The following is a 26,198-nucleotide window of genomic DNA, read 5'->3' as shown; positions in this document are numbered from 1 at the left end:
GACAAAAACTCTGATCTCTTTACGACAAAAGATCTTATACTCTTTTAAGTTATTTATATCTTTTCGACAAAGCGAAAAGATATAAATGATAGAGATTTTATCTTGCCGAAGAGACAATTAACATAAAAAGAAATTTTAGTTTTAATTCGCTCGTAGCGTAGCAACAGAGCTGCGCTGCGATCTGCTGCGCAGCTCTCCCGGGCCTCTCTCTCCGCCGGTCGCTGTGTAACACTTAATTGTGTTCTGTTCTTCCTGCTTCCATGTGCTTCCATGTGCTTCGGTATCTACGAGGTACGTATGATAAAAATCATTTATTTTAAGAGTAAAGTCGATGGTACACGCTACGATTTTTCGTACTAGATTTAGCCACTAAGCACGAGAGCCTTTCGCGAGTATCTTTTAAGACCTAAAATCACAGAGGTTATGTTCAAGAAACGTGGTCGTGTTCGAGTAAAGATGTAATTATATGTAATGTTTTATTAATTACTTAAAAATTAAAGGAATTAAAGGATTACTCTTTCAGGGGGTCGATTGTGTATTTTTGAAGGAGTGAAAATGTGAAAAGTGGAGCACTGATTGCATGGTATAGACTCTTAGATCTAACGATATCACCAATCAATACTGCTCATTTTTTACATTTTCACTCTTCTTCAAAAATACACAATCGACCCCGGGACAGTAAAACATAACATTATATAAAAGATACCAATATTAAGAAGTTAAGATTTATAGTATAAAGTTTCTTATACTCTTTTTCAATTGCAATCGGTTCATTTTGTTTTTACTGATTTTCTGGTTACAATATAAATATGTATAATGTAATTGAAAATGCTTTCTTCAATTATCAAACAATTTCTCAATTTAATTTTGCAAATATACTTGTTATACATAAATAATTCGTCAACGTTATAGTTTTGCCCAAATAGTTTTTAGAAATTGATTGCGCAAACAGATTTTATAAAAGATTAATATATTTTTATATCTATTTATTTGTATTTCTTTTACTGTGAATTTATATATGTTACAGATCTTTTATCACATTTGTGCCTCATGGTATTGTTTCGATTGGATGCGAAAGACTTGTATTATATCATCTGCGCTTACATTTATACTCTATTTCTGGTTGGATGCGAAGGACTTATATCTTATACGCTCACATTTATTGACTCTTCTATTTTCTGTTATACGGAAAGTACAATCTTTAAGGTAAGGTAATTTTTTTCTTTATCATATATTTAATTATTTCCTTTATCATGTTTTTTTAAAAGAAAAGTACATTGCACAATACTTGCAAAACGTAATTTAATTTTAATCTCAACTTTTATCTTTGTATAATTATAAATTTATAAATATAGAAACTCATTTTAATTGTACTCTGTTTACTATACTTTTTTGCTTCTTTTTTTATTTTTTACTTGTTATACATTAGAATCATTAATCTTTATTATGTTTTTCTATATTATTTTATAAAAAAGTATATATAATACAATATAAATATGTATAATGTAATTAAAATATATTTTTTTCAATTATTGAACAATTTCTAAATTTAATTTTGCAAATATAGTTGTTAAACATAAAATAATTCGTCAACGTTATAGTTTTGCCCAAATAGTTTTTAGAAATTGATTGCGCAAACAGATTTTATAAAAGATTAATATATTTTTATATCTATTTATTTGTATTTTTTTTACTGTGAATTTATATATGTTACAGATCTTTTATTACATTTGTGCCTCATGTGGTAAGTTCTATTGCTTTTACTTCACTGCTATTTTTATATTATAGAATTGCGTTCTGTTTATTAATAAAGAAATTATTTTGTCCTTCAGATGCATGCCGACTAAAATTTTTACAAATAAATGCAAAAATAAAGCATAAGCTCAACGGCATCATTAATCTGCTGGAAAATAAAGGAGGTGATAAAGCCGATCCAGTCGAACAAAATAACAATAACTTGTTACCAGATTTTCCTCTTACTACAATACAGGAATTGAATCATTTCAACGAGCAATTGATGCAGAATGACGTTCAACGACAATTCGTAAGTCTATTATAATTTATAAATTTAAATCTTTTATAAAGATATATCAACATAAAATATCACTAAAATATATGAAATATAAAACAAAATTACAATAATATAAAAATATAACAAAACTATAATAATAAAAGCAAAACTAGTATGATCTTTTAGTTATTTTAACTATTGTAATTTATGTTTCATAATTGAATAATTAGGCATTCTTCTTTTATAAATTTTAGTATTATATAAAAAGCTAAATTGGAAAATCCAGCTTCAAAGCACACTATAAGAAATATATATCTTTGTTTTTTTTTAATATTCAAAATATATTTATTGTATTATAGGTAAAAAAAATGTCAAATATTGGCGGAGATACTGTCAGTAAGACAGTGCGAAATGTCATGTCTCAAACAATTACAGATGAATTGGCCCAAATTTATACGTGGACAGGTCAAAAAAACAGATTAGCATTAAAGAAAACTAAAATTTCAGACGTTATTATCGGTACATATATTCATTTACTTTATTCATATTTACACAATATACTTTTTATTTGTTTTATTCATTTCGCATTTAACCGTTCCATTATTTTATCATCTTTTTCTAGAAGCAATTATGATTTCAATAAATACGACAATGGCCGAAGTGGAAGGATATATGAAAGAATGGGTGCGACGAGCCAGCGATAGAATTAGATCGCTCTCAAAAAAATAAATTTTATTAATTAATAATAGATGCGTCATTCTACTCGTAATAACGAGGACAAATTGTTCATGTTCTCTCGCTCTACAAGGCGATTGAGAGATAAAATATATAATAATATATACAAGATAAAATAATATATGTAATTTTATTAATAAAGTTTATATATGATTTATTTATTCCTATCCTTATATACATATATGTAGCACAATAAATCACATTAAAACTAAAAATGGAAAATTTTGAAAAGTTTATATAAAATTATTATTGTGACAAGTTAAAAATTTACACACGAGTTAAACGATCTTTGGATAATTATTTATTTAAACGCATTAATTCTTTAAACGTATTTATTGTGCTACTCTAAAAACTAAAGTTTATTATAAATTTCCAACTAACCAAAATTGACAAGTTGCCGAATATTCAGCTGTTGGATGGTTTACGTCTCACTTTTTAAACTCATTGAACACTGACCTTGTTTACACCGAACGCAATTTTAATACGCGAATCAAATTAATACGCATCAAGTATGAAATCTGCATGTGTTTACACCGAACAATATCAAGTGAATAATACGAACCATTAAGAATCCAATAAAATACGCATCAAATAATATGGTATCTTTCTGCTAACAATTGTTTTAGTTCCAATAGAAAGAATAATTTTATATAAAGGTTAAATTGTAAACAATGAATAATATACAAGAGGTTACATCCTTATTTATTGCATTATTTGCAATAAATAGACTTCAACAAGATTGTCGGAAAAAACAATTACGACGATTGTTTTCCCGTAGACGACGTGCATTGAAGGCAACGCTTAAAAGGTTATGTTTTCAAGAAAGAACAGAGTTGTTATTAAGGTGGAAACAAATTAATAGTCTAAAACAAATAGAATTAATTGCAGAAGGTATACGATATCGAAGGATTTGGCAACTTGAGAGAAGTTCAGATTTTTGGAAAAGGATTGTGAATTGTCATTATACTGAAAAAGAATGGATTGAAAGTTTTCGTATGTCTAAGGAGAGTTTTATAGAATTATGTGATATGCTCAGAGATGAATTAGAACCAGAACCACAATTTTTAATGCCAAGGGAACCTATATCTGTAGAAAAACAAGTAGCTGTGGCCTTATATAAATTAGCATCTACTGCAGAATATAGAGTTATTGGCAATGCAATGGGAATACATAAATCGTCTGTAAAAAAATGTTTATACAGAGTAATAAAGGCTGTAATCATGAAATATCGAAATACATTCAAATTGATTAAAGAAGAGTGTCTTCTTTGAAATTCCTTAATTATTATATATATTTTAATATATATAAACATATTTAATATATAATTTGTATGAAAACCTTTTTACCGTATTGAAACTGCTCGCGCAGTAAACCTCATCCATTTTCGCCTGGGAAATTGGAGTTTCGAGCGTTACGCAAAAAAAAGCCGACCTGGCTGCTCTCGGATTCCTCTCTGTAGGAGTAGACATCATCTTTCAGACAATGTCTCAAAAACGTCATAAAAAAGACATTTAAAAGTCGTTTTTAAAAAGTTGTTTTTAAAACAAAGTTCAACAGAAGTCTTTAAGAAGATGTCTTGGCTGCGGTCCAATTGACGCTACAAGTGCTTCGATAAACCGTTTGATTTTATCGAAACAATCGGAACAAAGAATTTTACAAATTAACCGATCAAAAAGTGTTACGAAGCATTGTAGCGTCAAGTGGACCGTATAGCCTTTAAGACTAGGTCTGAAAGATAATGTGTTTACTGGAAACTTCCTCATGCTGTTCAAGTTTTTCAAGATTCTGCAGGCAGGCAGATTTTCTTGCATGAAATTGGCATTAATAATTTAGAATACTCAATTGAATAGAATACACAATCTCCCATATTATTAAATATTCTAGGAATTAAGATAAACTCGTGATCGTTACGATACAATTATCGCAAGAGATCTCGCTGCGCTTCCCAAAGCTCCTATGCAAATTCGAAGATCGTGGAGGAGAACAGAGCCAAGAACAATTTTAAAGAGGAAAATGTGTATTTATTTTTTTTTCATCTACTTTCATTTCCGTATATTCTTTGACATGCATATGCAGTTTTAATAATTAAAAAAAAAAAACTGTTGCACGATACTATCATCGATATATACATACATTAGACATGTTACATTATTAGGGATTTCGTTTTTTTAATTTAATTTTTACAGGTTCTAAAGTCGATAACACGATGTCCATATTTAATTTTATTTTATCTATTTCAATGGTTTCATTTACTTTAAATATGAAACTTCGTATCAACGTCGCTAGAATAGCTTTCATAGACATCATTCCATATCTCATACCTGCAAGTTTTTCAATTATATGTAAATCAATTTTATTATAATACATAATAATTTATTTATGTTTACCTATGCAATTTCTTGGCCCGTCGCTAAAAGGAGTAAAATAAAACAAATGATAATTTTTTATATTTTCCGGAAGAAATCTATCCGGATCGAACACCAATGGATTCGGCCAATACTTTTTATTTCGATGCATTTGAATAAATGGGATGAGAATATCAGTATGTTTTGGTAAAACAATATCTCCTAAAACATTTTTAAAAATAATATCCAGATATAAACTTTGCAAAGAAAAGTATGATAGAAACGTAGCAATCTTCTTATTAAAATAAAATTAAGATAAAATAAAAATTAATATTCTGATAGTCATATTATTAGAATAATAGAATCAATACCAGTATATTAATTAAAATAAATAAATTTCTATGAAAATATGTATTTATTGTTAACCTTTTTTGAAATTTTTGTCGTAATAAAATATGAACAAATTAGGATTTTTGAATCTTAATTTGTTCATGTTTTATTATGACAAATTAATAAATTTCAAGAAAAATTAACAATTAATATATGCTCATTTATAAAAATTAGTAAACCTATTTTGAAGTCTTCCGTCACTTGTCGTGCGATAATAGGAACAGTAGGAAAAATTCTCAAAGTTTCCTTAATAACACGTTCCAAATAGTTCATATGTTGTAGATCCTCATATTTAACCGGTGCTGCCTTTGGAGTTTGTGTACCATAAATTTCCAACAACTCTTTGTATACTTTTTCCTATTATAAAGTTAAATAAAGTAAATATGTACATAATAATACAATACATTTTTTATTAACTTATATTAAAATTTTCTTCTCTTTTAAAACATAGTTTAACATTTTTTTGAAATGTAATAAAGCTTTTTCCGATGAATTTTTGATTGCTAAAAACAAATCCGACGGCCAAAGACGGCCAATCACATCATAATTTTGAGGAAAATTAAGTTAATGGCTTATAAAATTAATTTAGTTATGTTTAAAGTTATATGCACAAAAAAACTAATTCAATTAAAAGTTACATTAAATTAAGTTAAATTAAAAGTTTATTGTGAAAAGCATATCATTTATATTAAATTAGACAGTTGTAATTTTTAACGTTAAATTACTCAAAGCAATTATAATATGGATTATCAAAGAAATTTAATACCCCGTAAAAAATTGTACATATATGTATACATAATTATATATGTATAGTTATATACAAGTGATTATTAATGAATGTCCCCACTTTTTATCATAGGAGCATGATTTACCGACGGATACGTATTTCACACATATTATTATATTAGAAATTACAAATGCGTGCTCTAATGGTAAAAAGTGGGGACATTCATTAATAATCACCCTGTATGTATAATTATACATTTATAGTTATGTATGATCTTTATATAAAATATATACAATTATTATATATAATTATATATGTGGACATATAATTAATATTACATAATTATATGCATAAGTGTAACGATATATGTATAATTATCGGTAAAAAAAGTTTTACCAGATATTTTATTTTTAAATTACGTTTATATAAAATAACAAAGACATATTGTTTTTTATTTGAAAATGTGTTTTTTTCTGTAATTTTTTTCTTTTACATATATAAATTTTTAACTTTTTAGTTAAAAATTAATTTAATAAATTAAATTAAATTTATTTAATTTAATAAATTAAAGTTTGTATTTTAAAAATAACTAATTAAAGTTAAAAATTAAATAATTTAAAATTAACTAAGTTAAGATAACAGATTAAGATTACTAACTTTTTACTTTTTAATTAACTTTTAACTTTTAGACTAATTATTGGAATTAATCAGTCGTATTAATTAGTTGGTTAAATTGTACAAATGCGATTGGTGAATTCTCTCTTTTTTTGAAATTTTGCACCGATTTTAGCATTATGAATACAATGTTTTAGAACCGACTCAACCTGAGGGCAACAATACTATTGCATACGTACCTGTATTTCTGGGAAGTTTGCTAACATAAAGATCACAAAGTACATCGTAACAGCAGTGGTGTCACTGGCCTATAAAAAATAAAAATAATATCTTATAATTAGTTTGAAAATAGTTACATACTTTTTAAATCTCGTAAATTTTGTCACTGCAGTACCAGAGTGAAAATTGTGTCCGTATAATTTTTGAATGACATTTAATTTTAAAAAATTTAAAGAGTACGTATTCTACATACCGTTACTAACATCGTAAACAAATTGTAGAAAATGTCCTTTTCTATGAATTCTTTATCAGTTGAATTCATTAAAATGTCCACAAGTCTTTTATCTATAATGTTATATAAAAAAAAAGGTTTGTATAAATTACTTATCAATATATTTATAGTGATAATCTTTATGTATATTATTTTAAAAGTTTATGGTAAAAATAAATTTTGAACAAATAAAATATATATTGTTAAAGATAAAAGAGAAATAAAAAAGAGAAAATACAAGTATTTTAAATACAATTCTCAATTTATTATTTTTAATCTACATTGGAAGCATTATACAATACTACAAGGCACAAGAATAAAATATTGATAAACTTACGAGCTTTGCTATCATTAACGTTTGTTGTATTTGATTCATTTGCCCATTGCTGAATCATCTATATAATAATAAAGATTATATAGTGAAGAAAATAACATGAAATATTAATAAATATGTATACCTTATCAATAAAAGATTGAACAAAGATTAATATCTCTCGCTGCATCTTTCCCATAGATGTAAGATTAAATATAAAATCAGGAATCAAAAATGGGTTCCGAAATCTAGCTCTTATAATTTCTTTCATTCTGAAAGGTGTTATGAAAAATAAACTTTTATATATGAATTATCACCATGAATATTCATAGAGCACTGATTGTTACAAAGAGTTTTCAAAGAAAATTTGAACTTTGCATTTCATGTGCAACACTTTTAGAAAGGATTCTGCAAGGTATGAAATGTTGCAACAGAAATATTTCTAAAATCTATCATTATATGCAGTAAATTTTCAAATAAAACTTTTTAAAATTAGGCAAATTTGTTTACTTGAATATAAATGTCATGAAAGACATTATTCCACTTTTATTTATAAAAAAAAGTATTAATTAATAATCTTTTAGAAATTTTATATACAAATAAGTACTGCAAAACAAAGGTTTACAAATATTTTATAAAATATATTTTATTAAAAATTTTTTTAAATAATTTTTTTGGCTTAAAAAATTTTTTTAATAAAACTTAAAACTTATTAAAAACCCTGTTTTTTAAATAATTTGTAATTTCTAAAAAACAATATACAATGTTTACAATAAGATTAAGTGCAAAATCGCAAGAGAGATGCACAAGCGGATGATCATACTCCACAACCACAGCTCACCTATAATACTTTATTTGCCGAATTTATACACACATTAAATTCAATAATATTATTTAAAATTCACATGCAATGCCTTTCAATTAGATTAAAGTTAAAAAATTAATATGTAATATATATTTTTCAAAATTACGTAGAGATATAGATCTACAAAAATTTCTGCTACCTGCAAAATAGAAATTTAGTTTTTATAAAAATGCAGCAAACACTAATGCTCAGTAATCTACAATATCTAAATAGAGTGCACGAAGTAATTTTAACAGATGCTTTTAGAAATCAATGCAAAATATTTATATTTATACACAAAATATTTATGATATTCCACGACACTAGATATATTTTTCTACGATCTGTTTATTAGAATTTTAACAATAAACTACTTTAAATTTTGGCAATAATAAGAAACAACGTTTTGTGACTTCTTAACAATCTTTGGATATTTTAACTGTTGTGTGGAAGAAAGATCAGATCAGGTTTTATTCGATTGCCATTAAATTTATCTTAATTTTGATGAAGATTCAGATTAGGGTCAAACTTATATAGTATATGTATATATATTCTCAAGTCTTAAATACAGATAATTCTTATACATCAAAAACTGCGATCTCAGTAAACAGTTCATTTTCTTTTTGAATTTTACAAAATTAACTTCCCAGTCGGCACACAGATTCAAAAAGAATTAAAAAAAAATTCAAACTCTAAGTTTGAATTCTTTTTTAATTCTTTTTGAATCTGTGTGCCGACTGGGTTAAGATTAACATTTTTTCAGAAGTTTTCTTGGTGTTAATGAAAATAAAATATTTTAAGAAAATATTGTATTTAAATAGATATTTTATTATATATTTATATTAAATTTATATTAGAAGACTCGACAATTATAAGAAAATTATATACCTTTCAAATGCCTCCACAGTTTTATCAAGTATATTTTCTTCTACCTTGATACCAATCATAGTGCCTGTACATAGCAATATATGAAATGGAAACTTTCAAGTTAATATGTAGTCTTTAATTGTTATTTTATATACTATGCATAAATAAAGCATAAACAAAGTAATTCCAAATAAGAAAAAATATGATATAGAAACAGATAAATAAATATTAGTTGATACTTTACATTAATTGATATTGATAATTATTATGTAGTATAGAGTACTAAATTTTAACCCTATTTCTTATTTTACATACAACAAAGTATTGCTATTAACAATTGCTAACTTTTAGTGATAAAACTTAAATATATTTTCCATAAATCTTTTAGAAAACGACATTTCATGATAAGCGACTTTATTCGATCTGAATAACTATATTGTAACTATGCATAATTTACTTAATAATATACTTAATAATTTGCTTTTTTTTATTTATTTTCAAGTTTATATTATTAAATAAAATAATTTCAATGATAACACATAGTCTGTTAATTTTAAGTTAAAATTACTCATTTTTGTAACTGTCTTTTCTGACATTTTTTTTAGTAAGAATAAATGTCGCTCAAATAAAAATCGAGACTTGCAGAATTTAAGCATTTTTTTAAATTAAAAGATTGAAGTTTTATTTTTAATGAAATGTTATAATAATAAGTAGACTACTTAAGAATTAAAGTAAAATTAAAAATAATTCTCTATATAATTTATATATTCCAAGTATTTTAAATTAGACTGCCAATAGTTGCCAATACTTTGATTATCAATAATTCACAGTAATTCATCATATACGTAATTTATCTTCTACTTAAAAATATAAAATTTGTATTGCCTTACCACATGCAATTTTAAGAGCACATTTTTCTAGAGGTTTAAGAAAGAAAATTTCATTTTCATTATGCTCAACTTTTTCTAATTCTTCAGTTAACATTGAAGCTTCTTCAACAAATATATCAACAAATTTTCTCAAATTGACTGTTTTGAAAATTGGAGCTATCATTTTTCGATGTCCAGTCCATATGTGTGCTAAATTAAATATTACCAAAGAGTAAAAAAATAGATGGAAAATAATAAGAGTTGTACAATAATAAGAAGAATATTAGTAAAATAGGCTGCTTGTTGTGAGACTTATAATATTAGTTTATAGAATAAAATTAATAAATCTATGCTATTATATATGTTGCATTCTTTATGTTATGCTATAGTAATTACAAAGGAGTTCTACAACTAAATAAATGTTTATCTTTCTTTAAATATATCTTACCAGGGGCTGACGCTATTCCTGAGCCAAATATTGGTTCTAAAACCTTATACACCATACTTTTATCCAAACAGAGACGGCTTTTTAAAACAGTCTGTAAACATCACATATTTATTAATGGCTTTTTATAATATACATTCGTCAACAAAATTATCGCAACTAGTAATTTTATATCAAAATTTAATAAACTTCTATAAACTTCAAATGAGCATAACTCTGTAAAAAATTGTCGTATTAAAAAGTTTTTTTTGCCTTCTCAAGGGCCAAGGAAAAATTACTTATATAAAATTATTTATAATTATACATATATTATTATATATTAAATACGTCCATATGTATTAAAATATATAATTATGTATAATTATATGATTATATTGTATATAAAATATGTCTATATATATTAAAATATAGAGAATAGTGAGACAAATTGTATTCCAAATAAGACCTTTTTAATTTAAATAAATACGGTCAAGAAGATTTGTGTGCCATTTATAATGTTAAGTCCTTATAAGACATCGAGCATATACAGTAGTTTGATAGTTCGGTCATAACATTCATAGAATAGACGTGAATGTGTATTTTCAACTATTGTGCAAACATTTTTTTAAGAAATAAAAGAAAATTTTTGTAAATCATTTAAATCATTATTTAAAAGACGTTAAAATTTTAAAAGATATTGAGTTAATTTTAAAAAGTATACGGAAAGTTATTTTTAAAAAGTCTGTATATTACTATTATATTGTTGACAACATATCGTACTAATATTGTTGAAATTTCATCAATTTGTTGCATATATAAATAGTCATATTGCTGCATTTGTGTTCTATTTTGGTGCTATCAAATATACGACAAGAAATATGTAAGGACACATGCAACAAATTAGTTTGCTCGATATACTATATCGCGATTATCTAAAAAAGTGATTTAGATTTTTTATTATAGGTTATCACAGGTCCCTGTGAGATATTTTAATTGCAAGTTTATTGGAATGAAGTTCCAGATAAAAGTTATTTGCGTTCCACTTAACGCTTAATTGTAACGCTTGCAGACATTACAAAAAATTCCATTTTATTAAAAGATTTTTTGAAAGAGAGTCCCCAAAATTGGACTTCAAATTAAAAGAGAGTAAAACAATTTTAACAGTTCCATTAAAGTTTAATTAAATTAAATATTTTCCAAATATTTTCACTCTAAAATTATGCTAAAGTTATACTAAAATTATATTAAAATTTTGTTAAAATTTTACTGAAAAATGTTGTAAAACGTGGAAAAAAATTCAGAAAATTCAGAAAAGTTTTATGGTTATTTCTCCAAACCTTTCTTAAAAGTTTATTTGCTAATTTCTGTACAATTTCACCACATATTTCTCCGCAATTTTTACGTAAATGGATTCTATTTTTAAACAAACTTTGGAGAAATATACAGAAAAAGTGCAACAAAAATTTCAGAGAAATTTTTCATCAAAATACATATATATAATAAAATATTATAAATGTTATTTCTTTACCTGTACTTCATTTGGTTCATATATGACGATGATTAGTTGAGGACCCATCCAAAATTGAAATGGAGAAGAATACTTCTTACAGATCAGCATGATAATATCTAGAAAATCTAAAAAGTTTTGAGATGTTAGAAATTTTATATTGTAAATAAAATATTTTCATAAAATGATTTTCTATTTATTGTATTGTTTGGATTACATTTAGATAGATAGTTTTAAAAAGTTTCAACATAGCTTAACTTGAATCTCGGTTTAATTTACTTTCTATTTTTTTCTAACTCTTAGAACTAGAAAAAAAATAGAAACTTAAACCGAGTTTCAAGTCAATTTACGTTGATGTTACATATTGTAACATATGTTACATATTCTATTACATTTTGATTTGTTTCTTTACGTTTATTAAATTAAAATTTGATAAATATGATGTTATGTTTCTATAACATTAAAATAAGAACAATATAAATATATACCTTGCGATTTTTGTTGCAAAAAGATGTACGAAGTACCGACAAGTGGCAGTCGGACTGGACCTGGTAATTTGTTCAGTGCTTCAAACGAAAAGAATTTTCGAATAAAGTAATTTATTATTATACACGCAAGAATCGCAATTAGTGCCACAATAATGAACAACATTGCTCTTAGTATATATAATGACGAAATACTAAAGTAATATTGAAAGTTATTGATGGGATCCCACACAACACGCGTGACTGTTAGTCGACTGGTAGGCCGACTTTTCTCAGTTGACTTAAAGGCGACTTTCAACAGTCGACTATAACTCGACAGCAATTGACTATTTGGTGACTATTTGTCGATTTTTGAAAGTCGACAAATGGTTAATAAATAGTCGACTGAAATATGACTCAAAGTCGACAAAAACTCTGATCTCTTTACGACAAAAGATCTTATACTCTTTTAAGTTATTTATATCTTTTCGACAAAGCGAAAAGATATAAATGATAGAGATTTTATCTTGCCGAAGAGACAATTAACATAAAAAGAAATTTTAGTTTTAATTCGCTCGTAGCGTAGCAACAGAGCTGCGCTGCGATCTGCTGCGCAGCTCTCCCGGGCCTCTCTCTCCGCCGGTCGCTGTGTAACACTTAATTGTGTTCTGTTCTTCCTGCTTCCATGTGCTTCCATGTGCTTCGGTATCTACGAGGTACGTATGATAAAAATCATTTATTTTAAGAGTAAAGTCGATGGTACACGCTACGATTTTTCGTACTAGATTTAGCCACTAAGCACGAGAGCCTTTCGCGAGTATCTTTTAAGACCTAAAATCACAGAGGTTATGTTCAAGAAACGTGGTCGTGTTCGAGTAAAGATGTAATTATATGTAATGTTTTATTAATTACTTAAAAATTAAAGGAATTAAAGGATTACTCTTTCAGGGGGTCGATTGTGTATTTTTGAAGGAGTGAAAATGTGAAAAGTGGAGCACTGATTGCATGGTATAGACTCTTAGATCTAACGATATCACCAATCAATACTGCTCATTTTTTACATTTTCACTCTTCTTCAAAAATACACAATCGACCCCGGGACAGTAAAACATAACATTATATAAAAGATACCAATATTAAGAAGTTAAGATTTATAGTATAAAGTTTCTTATACTCTTTTTCAATTGCAATCGGTTCATTTTGTTTTTACTGATTTTCTGGTTACAATATAAATATGTATAATGTAATTGAAAATGCTTTCTTCAATTATCAAACAATTTCTCAATTTAATTTTGCAAATATACTTGTTATACATAAATAATTCGTCAACGTTATAGTTTTGCCCAAATAGTTTTTAGAAATTGATTGCGCAAACAGATTTTATAAAAGATTAATATATTTTTATATCTATTTATTTGTATTTCTTTTACTGTGAATTTATATATGTTACAGATCTTTTATCACATTTGTGCCTCATGGTATTGTTTCGATTGGATGCGAAAGACTTGTATTATATCATCTGCGCTTACATTTATACTCTATTTCTGGTTGGATGCGAAGGACTTATATCTTATACGCTCACATTTATTGACTCTTCTATTTTCTGTTATACGGAAAGTACAATCTTTAAGGTAAGGTAATTTTTTTCTTTATCATATATTTAATTATTTCCTTTATCATGTTTTTTTAAAAGAAAAGTACATTGCACAATACTTGCAAAACGTAATTTAATTTTAATCTCAACTTTTATCTTTGTATAATTATAAATTTATAAATATAGAAACTCATTTTAATTGTACTCTGTTTACTATACTTTTTTGCTTCTTTTTTTATTTTTTACTTGTTATACATTAGAATCATTAATCTTTATTATGTTTTTCTATATTATTTTATAAAAAAGTATATATAATACAATATAAATATGTATAATGTAATTAAAATATATTTTTTTCAATTATTGAACAATTTCTAAATTTAATTTTGCAAATATAGTTGTTAAACATAAAATAATTCGTCAACGTTATAGTTTTGCCCAAATAGTTTTTAGAAATTGATTGCGCAAACAGATTTTATAAAAGATTAATATATTTTTATATCTATTTATTTGTATTTTTTTTACTGTGAATTTATATATGTTACAGATCTTTTATTACATTTGTGCCTCATGTGGTAAGTTCTATTGCTTTTACTTCACTGCTATTTTTATATTATAGAATTGCGTTCTGTTTATTAATAAAGAAATTATTTTGTCCTTCAGATGCATGCCGACTAAAATTTTTACAAATAAATGCAAAAATAAAGCATAAGCTCAACGGCATCATTAATCTGCTGGAAAATAAAGGAGGTGATAAAGCCGATCCAGTCGAACAAAATAACAATAACTTGTTACCAGATTTTCCTCTTACTACAATACAGGAATTGAATCATTTCAACGAGCAATTGATGCAGAATGACGTTCAACGACAATTCGTAAGTCTATTATAATTTATAAATTTAAATCTTTTATAAAGATATATCAACATAAAATATCACTAAAATATATGAAATATAAAACAAAATTACAATAATATAAAAATATAACAAAACTATAATAATAAAAGCAAAACTAGTATGATCTTTTAGTTATTTTAACTATTGTAATTTATGTTTCATAATTGAATAATTAGGCATTCTTCTTTTATAAATTTTAGTATTATATAAAAAGCTAAATTGGAAAATCCAGCTTCAAAGCACACTATAAGAAATATATATCTTTGTTTTTTTTTAATATTCAAAATATATTTATTGTATTATAGGTAAAAAAAATGTCAAATATTGGCGGAGATACTGTCAGTAAGACAGTGCGAAATGTCATGTCTCAAACAATTACAGATGAATTGGCCCAAATTTATACGTGGACAGGTCAAAAAAACAGATTAGCATTAAAGAAAACTAAAATTTCAGACGTTATTATCGGTACATATATTCATTTACTTTATTCATATTTACACAATATACTTTTTATTTGTTTTATTCATTTCGCATTTAACCGTTCCATTATTTTATCATCTTTTTCTAGAAGCAATTATGATTTCAATAAATACGACAATGGCCGAAGTGGAAGGATATATGAAAGAATGGGTGCGACGAGCCAGCGATAGAATTAGATCGCTCTCAAAAAAATAAATTTTATTAATTAATAATAGATGCGTCATTCTACTCGTAATAACGAGGACAAATTGTTCATGTTCTCTCGCTCTACAAGGCGATTGAGAGATAAAATATATAATAATATATACAAGATAAAATAATATATGTAATTTTATTAATAAAGTTTATATATGATTTATTTATTCCTATCCTTATATACATATATGTAGCACAATAAATCACATTAAAACTAAAAATGGAAAATTTTGAAAAGTTTATATAAAATTATTATTGTGACAAGTTAAAAATTTACACACGAGTTAAACGATCTTTGGATAATTATTTATTTAAACGCATTAATTCTTTAAACGTATTTATTGTGCTACTCTAAAAACTAAAGTTTATTATAAATTTCCAACTAACCAAAATTGACAAGTTGCCGAATATTCAGCTGTTGGATGGTTTACGTCTCACTTTTTAAACTCATTGAACACTGACCTTGTTTACACCGAACGCAATTTTAATACGCGAATCAAATTAATACGCATCAAGTATGAAATCTGCATGTGTTTACACCGAACAATATCAAGTGAATAATACGAACCATTAAGAATCCAATAAAATACGCATCAAATAATATGGTATCTTTCTGCTAACAATTGTTTTAGTTCCAATAGAAAGAATAATTTTATATAAAGGTTAAATTGTAAACAATGAATAATATACAAGAGGTTACATCCTTATTTATTGCATTATTTGCAATAAATAGACTTCAACAAGATTGTCGGAAAAAACAATTACGACGATTGTTTTCCCGTAGACGACGTGCATTGAAGGCAACGCTTAAAAGGTTATGTTTTCAAGAAAGAACAGAGTTGTTATTAAGGTGGAAACAAATTAATAGTCTAAAACAAATAGAATTAATTGCAGAAGGTATACGATATCGAAGGATTTGGCAACTTGAGAGAAGTTCAGATTTTTGGAAAAGGATTGTGAATTGTCATTATACTGAAAAAGAATGGATTGAAAGTTTTCGTATGTCTAAGGAGAGTTTTATAGAATTATGTGATATGCTCAGAGATGAATTAGAACCAGAACCACAATTTTTAATGCCAAGGGAACCTATATCTGTAGAAAAACAAGTAGCTGTGGCCTTATATAAATTAGCATCTACTGCAGAATATAGAGTTATTGGCAATGCAATGGGAATACATAAATCGTCTGTAAAAAAATGTTTATACAGAGTAATAAAGGCTGTAATCATGAAATATCGAAATACATTCAAATTGATTAAAGAAGAGTGTCTTCTTTGAAATTCCTTAATTATTATATATATTTTAATATATATAAACATATTTAATATATAATTTGTATGAAAACCTTTTTACCGTATTGAAACTGCTCGCGCAGTAAACCTCATCCATTTTCGCCTGGGAAATTGGAGTTTCGAGCGTTACGCAAAAAAAAGCCGACCTGGCTGCTCTCGGATTCCTCTCTGTAGGAGTAGACATCATCTTTCAGACAATGTCTCAAAAACGTCATAAAAAAGACATTTAAAAGTCGTTTTTAAAAAGTTGTTTTTAAAACAAAGTTCAACAGAAGTCTTTAAGAAGATGTCTTGGCTGCGGTCCAATTGACGCTACAAGTGCTTCGATAAACCGTTTGATTTTATCGAAACAATCGGAACAAAGAATTTTACAAATTAACCGATCAAAAAGTGTTACGAAGCATTGTAGCGTCAAGTGGACCGTATAGCCTTTAAGACTAGGTCTGAAAGATAATGTGTTTACTGGAAACTTCCTCATGCTGTTCAAGTTTTTCAAGATTCTGCAGGCAGGCAGATTTTCTTGCATGAAATTGGCATTAATAATTTAGAATACTCAATTGAATAGAATACACAATCTCCCATATTATTAAATATTCTAGGAATTAAGATAAACTCGTGATCGTTACGATACAATTATCGCAAGAGATCTCGCTGCGCTTCCCAAAGCTCCTATGCAAATTCGAAGATCGTGGAGGAGAACAGAGCCAAGAACAATTTTAAAGAGGAAAATGTGTATTTATTTTTTTTTCATCTACTTTCATTTCCGTATATTCTTTGACATGCATATGCAGTTTTAATAATTAAAAAAAAAAAACTGTTGCACGATACTATCATCGATATATACATACATTAGACATGTTACATTATTAGGGATTTCGTTTTTTTAATTTAATTTTTACAGGTTCTAAAGTCGATAACACGATGTCCATATTTAATTTTATTTTATCTATTTCAATGGTTTCATTTACTTTAAATATGAAACTTCGTATCAACGTCGCTAGAATAGCTTTCATAGACATCATTCCATATCTCATACCTGCAAGTTTTTCAATTATATGTAAATCAATTTTATTATAATACATAATAATTTATTTATGTTTACCTATGCAATTTCTTGGCCCGTCGCTAAAAGGAGTAAAATAAAACAAATGATAATTTTTTATATTTTCCGGAAGAAATCTATCCGGATCGAACACCAATGGATTCGGCCAATACTTTTTATTTCGATGCATTTGAATAAATGGGATGAGAATATCAGTATGTTTTGGTAAAACAATATCTCCTAAAACATTTTTAAAAATAATATCCAGATATAAACTTTGCAAAGAAAAGTATGATAGAAACGTAGCAATCTTCTTATTAAAATAAAATTAAGATAAAATAAAAATTAATATTCTGATAGTCATATTATTAGAATAATAGAATCAATACCAGTATATTAATTAAAATAAATAAATTTCTATGAAAATATGTATTTATTGTTAACCTTTTTTGAAATTTTTGTCGTAATAAAATATGAACAAATTAGGATTTTTGAATCTTAATTTGTTCATGTTTTATTATGACAAATTAATAAATTTCAAGAAAAATTAACAATTAATATATGCTCATTTATAAAAATTAGTAAACCTATTTTGAAGTCTTCCGTCACTTGTCGTGCGATAATAGGAACAGTAGGAAAAATTCTCAAAGTTTCCTTAATAACACGTTCCAAATAGTTCATATGTTGTAGATCCTCATATTTAACCGGTGCTGCCTTTGGAGTTTGTGTACCATAAATTTCCAACAACTCTTTGTATACTTTTTCCTATTATAAAGTTAAATAAAGTAAATATGTACATAATAATACAATACATTTTTTATTAACTTATATTAAAATTTTCTTCTCTTTTAAAACATAGTTTAACATTTTTTTGAAATGTAATAAAGCTTTTTCCGATGAATTTTTGATTGCTAAAAACAAATCCGACGGCCAAAGACGGCCAATCACATCATAATTTTGAGGAAAATTAAGTTAATGGCTTATAAAATTAATTTAGTTATGTTTAAAGTTATATGCACAAAAAAACTAATTCAATTAAAAGTTACATTAAATTAAGTTAAATTAAAAGTTTATTGTGAAAAGCATATCATTTATATTAAATTAGACAGTTGTAATTTTTAACGTTAAATTACTCAAAGCAATTATAATATGGATTATCAAAGAAATTTAATACCCCGTAAAAAATTGTACATATATGTATACATAATTATATATGTATAGTTATATACAAGTGATTATTAATGAATGTCCCCACTTTTTATCATAGGAGCATGATTTACCGACGGATACGTATTTCACACATATTATTATATTAGAAATTACAAATGCGTGCTCTAATGGTAAAAAGTGGGGACATTCATTAATAATCACCCTGTATGTATAATTATACATTTATAGTTATGTATGATCTTTATATAAAATATATACAATTATTATATATAATTATATATGTGGACATATAATTAATATTACATAATTATATGCATAAGTGTAACGATATATGTATAATTATCGGTAAAAAAAGTTTTACCAGATATTTTATTTTTAAATTACGTTTATATAAAATAACAAAGACATATTGTTTTTTATTTGAAAATGTGTTTTTTTCTGTAATTTTTTTCTTTTACATATATAAATTTTTAACTTTTTAGTTAAAAATTAATTTAATAAATTAAATTAAATTTATTTAATTTAATAAATTAAAGTTTGTATTTTAAAAATAACTAATTAAAGTTAAAAATTAAATAATTTAAAATTAACTAAGTTAAGATAACAGATTAAGATTACTAACTTTTTACTTTTTAATTAACTTTTAACTTTTAGACTAATTATTGGAATTAATCAGTCGTATTAATTAGTTGGTTAAATTGTACAAATGCGATTGGTGAATTCTCTCTTTTTTTGAAATTTTGCACCGATTTTAGCATTATGAATACAATGTTTTAGAACCGACTCAACCTGAGGGCAACAATACTATTGCATACGTACCTGTATTTCTGGGAAGTTTGCTAACATAAAGATCACAAAGTACATCGTAACAGCAGTGGTGTCACTGGCCTATAAAAAATAAAAATAATATCTTATAATTAGTTTGAAAATAGTTACATACTTTTTAAATCTCGTAAATTTTGTCACTGCAGTACCAGAGTGAAAATTGTGTCCGTATAATTTTTGAATGACATTTAATTTTAAAAAATTTAAAGAGTACGTATTCTACATACCGTTACTAACATCGTAAACAAATTGTAGAAAATGTCCTTTTCTATGAATTCTTTATCAGTTGAATTCATTAAAATGTCCACAAGTCTTTTATCTATAATGTTATATAAAAAAAAAGGTTTGTATAAATTACTTATCAATATATTTATAGTGATAATCTTTATGTATATTATTTTAAAAGTTTATGGTAAAAATAAATTTTGAACAAATAAAATATATATTGTTAAAGATAAAAGAGAAATAAAAAAGAGAAAATACAAGTATTTTAAATACAATTCTCAATTTATTATTTTTAATCTACATTGGAAGCATTATACAATACTACAAGGCACAAGAATAAAATATTGATAAACTTACGAGCTTTGCTATCATTAACGTTTGTTGTATTTGATTCATTTGCCCATTGCTGAATCATCTATATAATAATAAAGATTATATAGTGAAGAAAATAACATGAAATATTAATAAATATGTATACCTTATCAATAAAAGATTGAACAAAGATTAATATCTCTCGCTGCATCTTTCCCATAGATGTAAGATTAAATATAAAATCAGGAATCAAAAATGGGTTCCGAAATCTAGCTCTTATAATTTCTTTCATTCTGAAAGGTGTTATGAAAAATAAACTTTTATATATGAATTATCACCATGAATATTCATAGAGCACTGATTGTTACAAAGAGTTTTCAAAGAAAATTTGAACTTTGCATTTCATGTGCAACACTTTTAGAAAGGATTCTGCAAGGTATGAAATGTTGCAACAGAAATATTTCTAAAATCTATCATTATATGCAGTAAATTTTCAAATAAAACTTTTTAAAATTAGGCAAATTTGTTTACTTGAATATAAATGTCATGAAAGACATTATTCCACTTTTATTTATAAAAAAAAGTATTAATTAATAATCTTTTAGAAATTTTATATACAAATAAGTACTGCAAAACAAAGGTTTACAAATATTTTATAAAATATATTTTATTAAAAATTTTTTTAAATAATTTTTTTGGCTTAAAAAATTTTTTTAATAAAACTTAAAACTTATTAAAAACCCTGTTTTTTAAATAATTTGTAATTTCTAAAAAACAATATACAATGTTTACAATAAGATTAAGTGCAAAATCGCAAGAGAGATGCACAAGCGGATGATCATACTCCACAACCACAGCTCACCTATAATACTTTATTTGCCGAATTTATACACACATTAAATTCAATAATATTATTTAAAATTCACATGCAATGCCTTTCAATTAGATTAAAGTTAAAAAATTAATATGTAATATATATTTTTCAAAATTACGTAGAGATATAGATCTACAAAAATTTCTGCTACCTGCAAAATAGAAATTTAGTTTTTATAAAAATGCAGCAAACACTAATGCTCAGTAATCTACAATATCTAAATAGAGTGCACGAAGTAATTTTAACAGATGCTTTTAGAAATCAATGCAAAATATTTATATTTATACACAAAATATTTATGATATTCCACGACACTAGATATATTTTTCTACGATCTGTTTATTAGAATTTTAACAATAAACTACTTTAAATTTTGGCAATAATAAGAAACAACGTTTTGTGACTTCTTAACAATCTTTGGATATTTTAACTGTTGTGTGGAAGAAAGATCAGATCAGGTTTTATTCGATTGCCATTAAATTTATCTTAATTTTGATGAAGATTCAGATTAGGGTCAAACTTATATAGTATATGTATATATATTCTCAAGTCTTAAATACAGATAATTCTTATACATCAAAAACTGCGATCTCAGTAAACAGTTCATTTTCTTTTTGAATTTTACAAAATTAACTTCCCAGTCGGCACACAGATTCAAAAAGAATTAAAAAAAAATTCAAACTCTAAGTTTGAATTCTTTTTTAATTCTTTTTGAATCTGTGTGCCGACTGGGTTAAGATTAACATTTTTTCAGAAGTTTTCTTGGTGTTAATGAAAATAAAATATTTTAAGAAAATATTGTATTTAAATAGATATTTTATTATATATTTATATTAAATTTATATTAGAAGACTCGACAATTATAAGAAAATTATATACCTTTCAAATGCCTCCACAGTTTTATCAAGTATATTTTCTTCTACCTTGATACCAATCATAGTGCCTGTACATAGCAATATATGAAATGGAAACTTTCAAGTTAATATGTAGTCTTTAATTGTTATTTTATATACTATGCATAAATAAAGCATAAACAAAGTAATTCCAAATAAGAAAAAATATGATATAGAAACAGATAAATAAATATTAGTTGATACTTTACATTAATTGATATTGATAATTATTATGTAGTATAGAGTACTAAATTTTAACCCTATTTCTTATTTTACATACAACAAAGTATTGCTATTAACAATTGCTAACTTTTAGTGATAAAACTTAAATATATTTTCCATAAATCTTTTAGAAAACGACATTTCATGATAAGCGACTTTATTCGATCTGAATAACTATATTGTAACTATGCATAATTTACTTAATAATATACTTAATAATTTGCTTTTTTTTATTTATTTTCAAGTTTATATTATTAAATAAAATAATTTCAATGATAACACATAGTCTGTTAATTTTAAGTTAAAATTACTCATTTTTGTAACTGTCTTTTCTGACATTTTTTTTAGTAAGAATAAATGTCGCTCAAATAAAAATCGAGACTTGCAGAATTTAAGCATTTTTTTAAATTAAAAGATTGAAGTTTTATTTTTAATGAAATGTTATAATAATAAGTAGACTACTTAAGAATTAAAGTAAAATTAAAAATAATTCTCTATATAATTTATATATTCCAAGTATTTTAAATTAGACTGCCAATAGTTGCCAATACTTTGATTATCAATAATTCACAGTAATTCATCATATACGTAATTTATCTTCTACTTAAAAATATAAAATTTGTATTGCCTTACCACATGCAATTTTAAGAGCACATTTTTCTAGAGGTTTAAGAAAGAAAATTTCATTTTCATTATGCTCAACTTTTTCTAATTCTTCAGTTAACATTGAAGCTTCTTCAACAAATATATCAACAAATTTTCTCAAATTGACTGTTTTGAAAATTGGAGCTATCATTTTTCGATGTCCAGTCCATATGTGTGCTAAATTAAATATTACCAAAGAGTAAAAAAATAGATGGAAAATAATAAGAGTTGTACAATAATAAGAAGAATATTAGTAAAATAGGCTGCTTGTTGTGAGACTTATAATATTAGTTTATAGAATAAAATTAATAAATCTATGCTATTATATATGTTGCATTCTTTATGTTATGCTATAGTAATTACAAAGGAGTTCTACAACTAAATAAATGTTTATCTTTCTTTAAATATATCTTACCAGGGGCTGACGCTATTCCTGAGCCAAATATTGGTTCTAAAACCTTATACACCATACTTTTATCCAAACAGAGACGGCTTTTTAAAACAGTCTGTAAACATCACATATTTATTAATGGCTTTTTATAATATACATTCGTCAACAAAATTATCGCAACTAGTAATTTTATATCAAAATTTAATAAACTTCTATAAACTTCAAATGAGCATAACTCTGTAAAAAATTGTCGTATTAAAAAGTTTTTTTTGCCTTCTCAAGGGCCAAGGAAAAATTACTTATATAAAATTATTTATAATTATACATATATTATTATATATTAAATACGTCCATATGTATTAAAATATATAATTATGTATAATTATATGATTATATTGTATATAAAATATGTCTATATATATTAAAATATAGAGAATAGTGAGACAAATTGTATTCCAAATAAGACCTTTTTAATTTAAATAAATACGGTCAAGAAGATTTGTGTGCCATTTATAATGTTAAGTCCTTATAAGACATCGAGCATATACAGTAGTTTGATAGTTCGGTCATAACATTCATAGAATAGACGTGAATGTGTATTTTCAACTATTGTGCAAACATTTTTTTAAGAAATAAAAGAAAATTTTTGTAAATCATTTAAATCATTATTTAAAAGACGTTAAAATTTTAAAAGATATTGAGTTAATTTTAAAAAGTATACGGAAAGTTATTTTTAAAAAGTCTGTATATTACTATTATATTGTTGACAACATATCGTACTAATATTGTTGAAATTTCATCAATTTGTTGCATATATAAATAGTCATATTGCTGCATTTGTGTTCTATTTTGGTGCTATCAAATATACGACAAGAAATATGTAAGGACACATGCAACAAATTAGTTTGCTCGATATACTATATCGCGATTATCTAAAAAAGTGATTTAGATTTTTTATTATAGGTTATCACAGGTCCCTGTGAGATATTTTAATTGCAAGTTTATTGGAATGAAGTTCCAGATAAAAGTTATTTGCGTTCCACTTAACGCTTAATTGTAACGCTTGCAGACATTACAAAAAATTCCATTTTATTAAAAGATTTTTTGAAAGAGAGTCCCCAAAATTGGACTTCAAATTAAAAGAGAGTAAAACAATTTTAACAGTTCCATTAAAGTTTAATTAAATTAAATATTTTCCAAATATTTTCACTCTAAAATTATGCTAAAGTTATACTAAAATTATATTAAAATTTTGTTAAAATTTTACTGAAAAATGTTGTAAAACGTGGAAAAAAATTCAGAAAATTCAGAAAAGTTTTATGGTTATTTCTCCAAACCTTTCTTAAAAGTTTATTTGCTAATTTCTGTACAATTTCACCACATATTTCTCCGCAATTTTTACGTAAATGGATTCTATTTTTAAACAAACTTTGGAGAAATATACAGAAAAAGTGCAACAAAAATTTCAGAGAAATTTTTCATCAAAATACATATATATAATAAAATATTATAAATGTTATTTCTTTACCTGTACTTCATTTGGTTCATATATGACGATGATTAGTTGAGGACCCATCCAAAATTGAAATGGAGAAGAATACTTCTTACAGATCAGCATGATAATATCTAGAAAATCTAAAAAGTTTTGAGATGTTAGAAATTTTATATTGTAAATAAAATATTTTCATAAAATGATTTTCTATTTATTGTATTGTTTGGATTACATTTAGATAGATAGTTTTAAAAAGTTTCAACATAGCTTAACTTGAATCTCGGTTTAATTTACTTTCTATTTTTTTCTAACTCTTAGAACTAGAAAAAAAATAGAAACTTAAACCGAGTTTCAAGTCAATTTACGTTGATGTTACATATTGTAACATATGTTACATATTCTATTACATTTTGATTTGTTTCTTTACGTTTATTAAATTAAAATTTGATAAATATGATGTTATGTTTCTATAACATTAAAATAAGAACAATATAAATATATACCTTGCGATTTTTGTTGCAAAAAGATGTACGAAGTACCGACAAGTGGCAGTCGGACTGGACCTGGTAATTTGTTCAGTGCTTCAAACGAAAAGAATTTTCGAATAAAGTAATTTATTATTATACACGCAAGAATCGCAATTAGTGCCACAATAATGAACAACATTGCTCTTAGTATATATAATGACGAAATACTAAAGTAATATTGAAAGTTATTGATGGGATCCCACACAACACGCGTGACTGTTAGTCGACTGGTAGGCCGACTTTTCTCAGTTGACTTAAAGGCGACTTTCAACAGTCGACTATAACTCGACAGCAATTGACTATTTGGTGACTATTTGTCGATTTTTGAAAGTCGACAAATGGTTAATAAATAGTCGACTGAAATATGACTCAAAGTCGACAAAAACTCTGATCTCTTTACGACAAAAGATCTTATACTCTTTTAAGTTATTTATATCTTTTCGACAAAGCGAAAAGATATAAATGATAGAGATTTTATCTTGCCGAAGAGACAATTAACATAAAAAGAAATTTTAGTTTTAAT

The 26,198-nt window shown here is 25.4% G+C and overlaps 4 protein-coding genes across 4 annotated transcripts; 2 read left to right on the top strand and 2 right to left on the bottom strand.

Moving 5' to 3' along the window:
• Positions 1-155: 155 nt before the first annotated feature.
• Positions 156-2,887, top strand: LOC120357683. The gene is made up of 6 exons (XM_039448835.1): positions 156-291; positions 1,028-1,206; positions 1,717-1,744; positions 1,833-2,044; positions 2,371-2,530; positions 2,634-2,887. The coding sequence occupies exons 1-6, from the start codon at positions 261-263 to the stop codon at positions 2,738-2,740; spliced, it is 717 nt and encodes a 238-aa protein (XP_039304769.1). The 5' UTR covers positions 156-260; the 3' UTR covers positions 2,741-2,887.
• LOC120357677 (cytochrome P450 4c21-like) lies at positions 2,540-12,950 on the bottom strand. The gene is made up of 12 exons (XM_039448828.1): positions 12,626-12,950; positions 12,159-12,265; positions 10,655-10,745; positions 10,228-10,416; positions 9,359-9,422; positions 7,772-7,898; positions 7,651-7,708; positions 7,296-7,387; positions 7,063-7,131; positions 5,661-5,838; positions 5,134-5,313; positions 2,540-5,067 (listed from the first exon to the last, which is right to left on the bottom strand). Exons 1-12 carry the CDS (start codon positions 12,786-12,788, stop codon positions 4,898-4,900), a joined length of 1,488 nt encoding a protein of 495 aa, XP_039304762.1. The 5' UTR covers positions 12,789-12,950; the 3' UTR covers positions 2,540-4,897.
• A 231-nt stretch (positions 12,951-13,181) lies between these two features.
• LOC120357682 lies at positions 13,182-15,913 on the top strand. Its single transcript, XM_039448834.1, has 6 exons — positions 13,182-13,317; positions 14,054-14,232; positions 14,743-14,770; positions 14,859-15,070; positions 15,397-15,556; positions 15,660-15,913. Exons 1-6 carry the CDS (start codon positions 13,287-13,289, stop codon positions 15,764-15,766), a joined length of 717 nt encoding a protein of 238 aa, XP_039304768.1. The 5' UTR covers positions 13,182-13,286; the 3' UTR covers positions 15,767-15,913.
• LOC120357676 (cytochrome P450 4c21-like) lies at positions 15,566-25,976 on the bottom strand. The gene is made up of 12 exons (XM_039448827.1): positions 25,652-25,976; positions 25,185-25,291; positions 23,681-23,771; positions 23,254-23,442; positions 22,385-22,448; positions 20,798-20,924; positions 20,677-20,734; positions 20,322-20,413; positions 20,089-20,157; positions 18,687-18,864; positions 18,160-18,339; positions 15,566-18,093 (listed from the first exon to the last, which is right to left on the bottom strand). The coding sequence occupies exons 1-12, from the start codon at positions 25,812-25,814 to the stop codon at positions 17,924-17,926; spliced, it is 1,488 nt and encodes a 495-aa protein (XP_039304761.1). The 5' UTR covers positions 25,815-25,976; the 3' UTR covers positions 15,566-17,923.
• Positions 25,977-26,198: the final 222 nt, after the last annotated feature.

Source organism: Solenopsis invicta, chromosome 4, assembly GCF_016802725.1.
Source record: "Solenopsis invicta isolate M01_SB chromosome 4, UNIL_Sinv_3.0, whole genome shotgun sequence".
Taxonomy (NCBI): domain Eukaryota; kingdom Metazoa; phylum Arthropoda; class Insecta; order Hymenoptera; family Formicidae; genus Solenopsis; species Solenopsis invicta.
The sequence above is the reverse complement of the archived record's forward strand: the minus strand, read 5'-3'. Positions and strand labels throughout refer to the sequence as shown.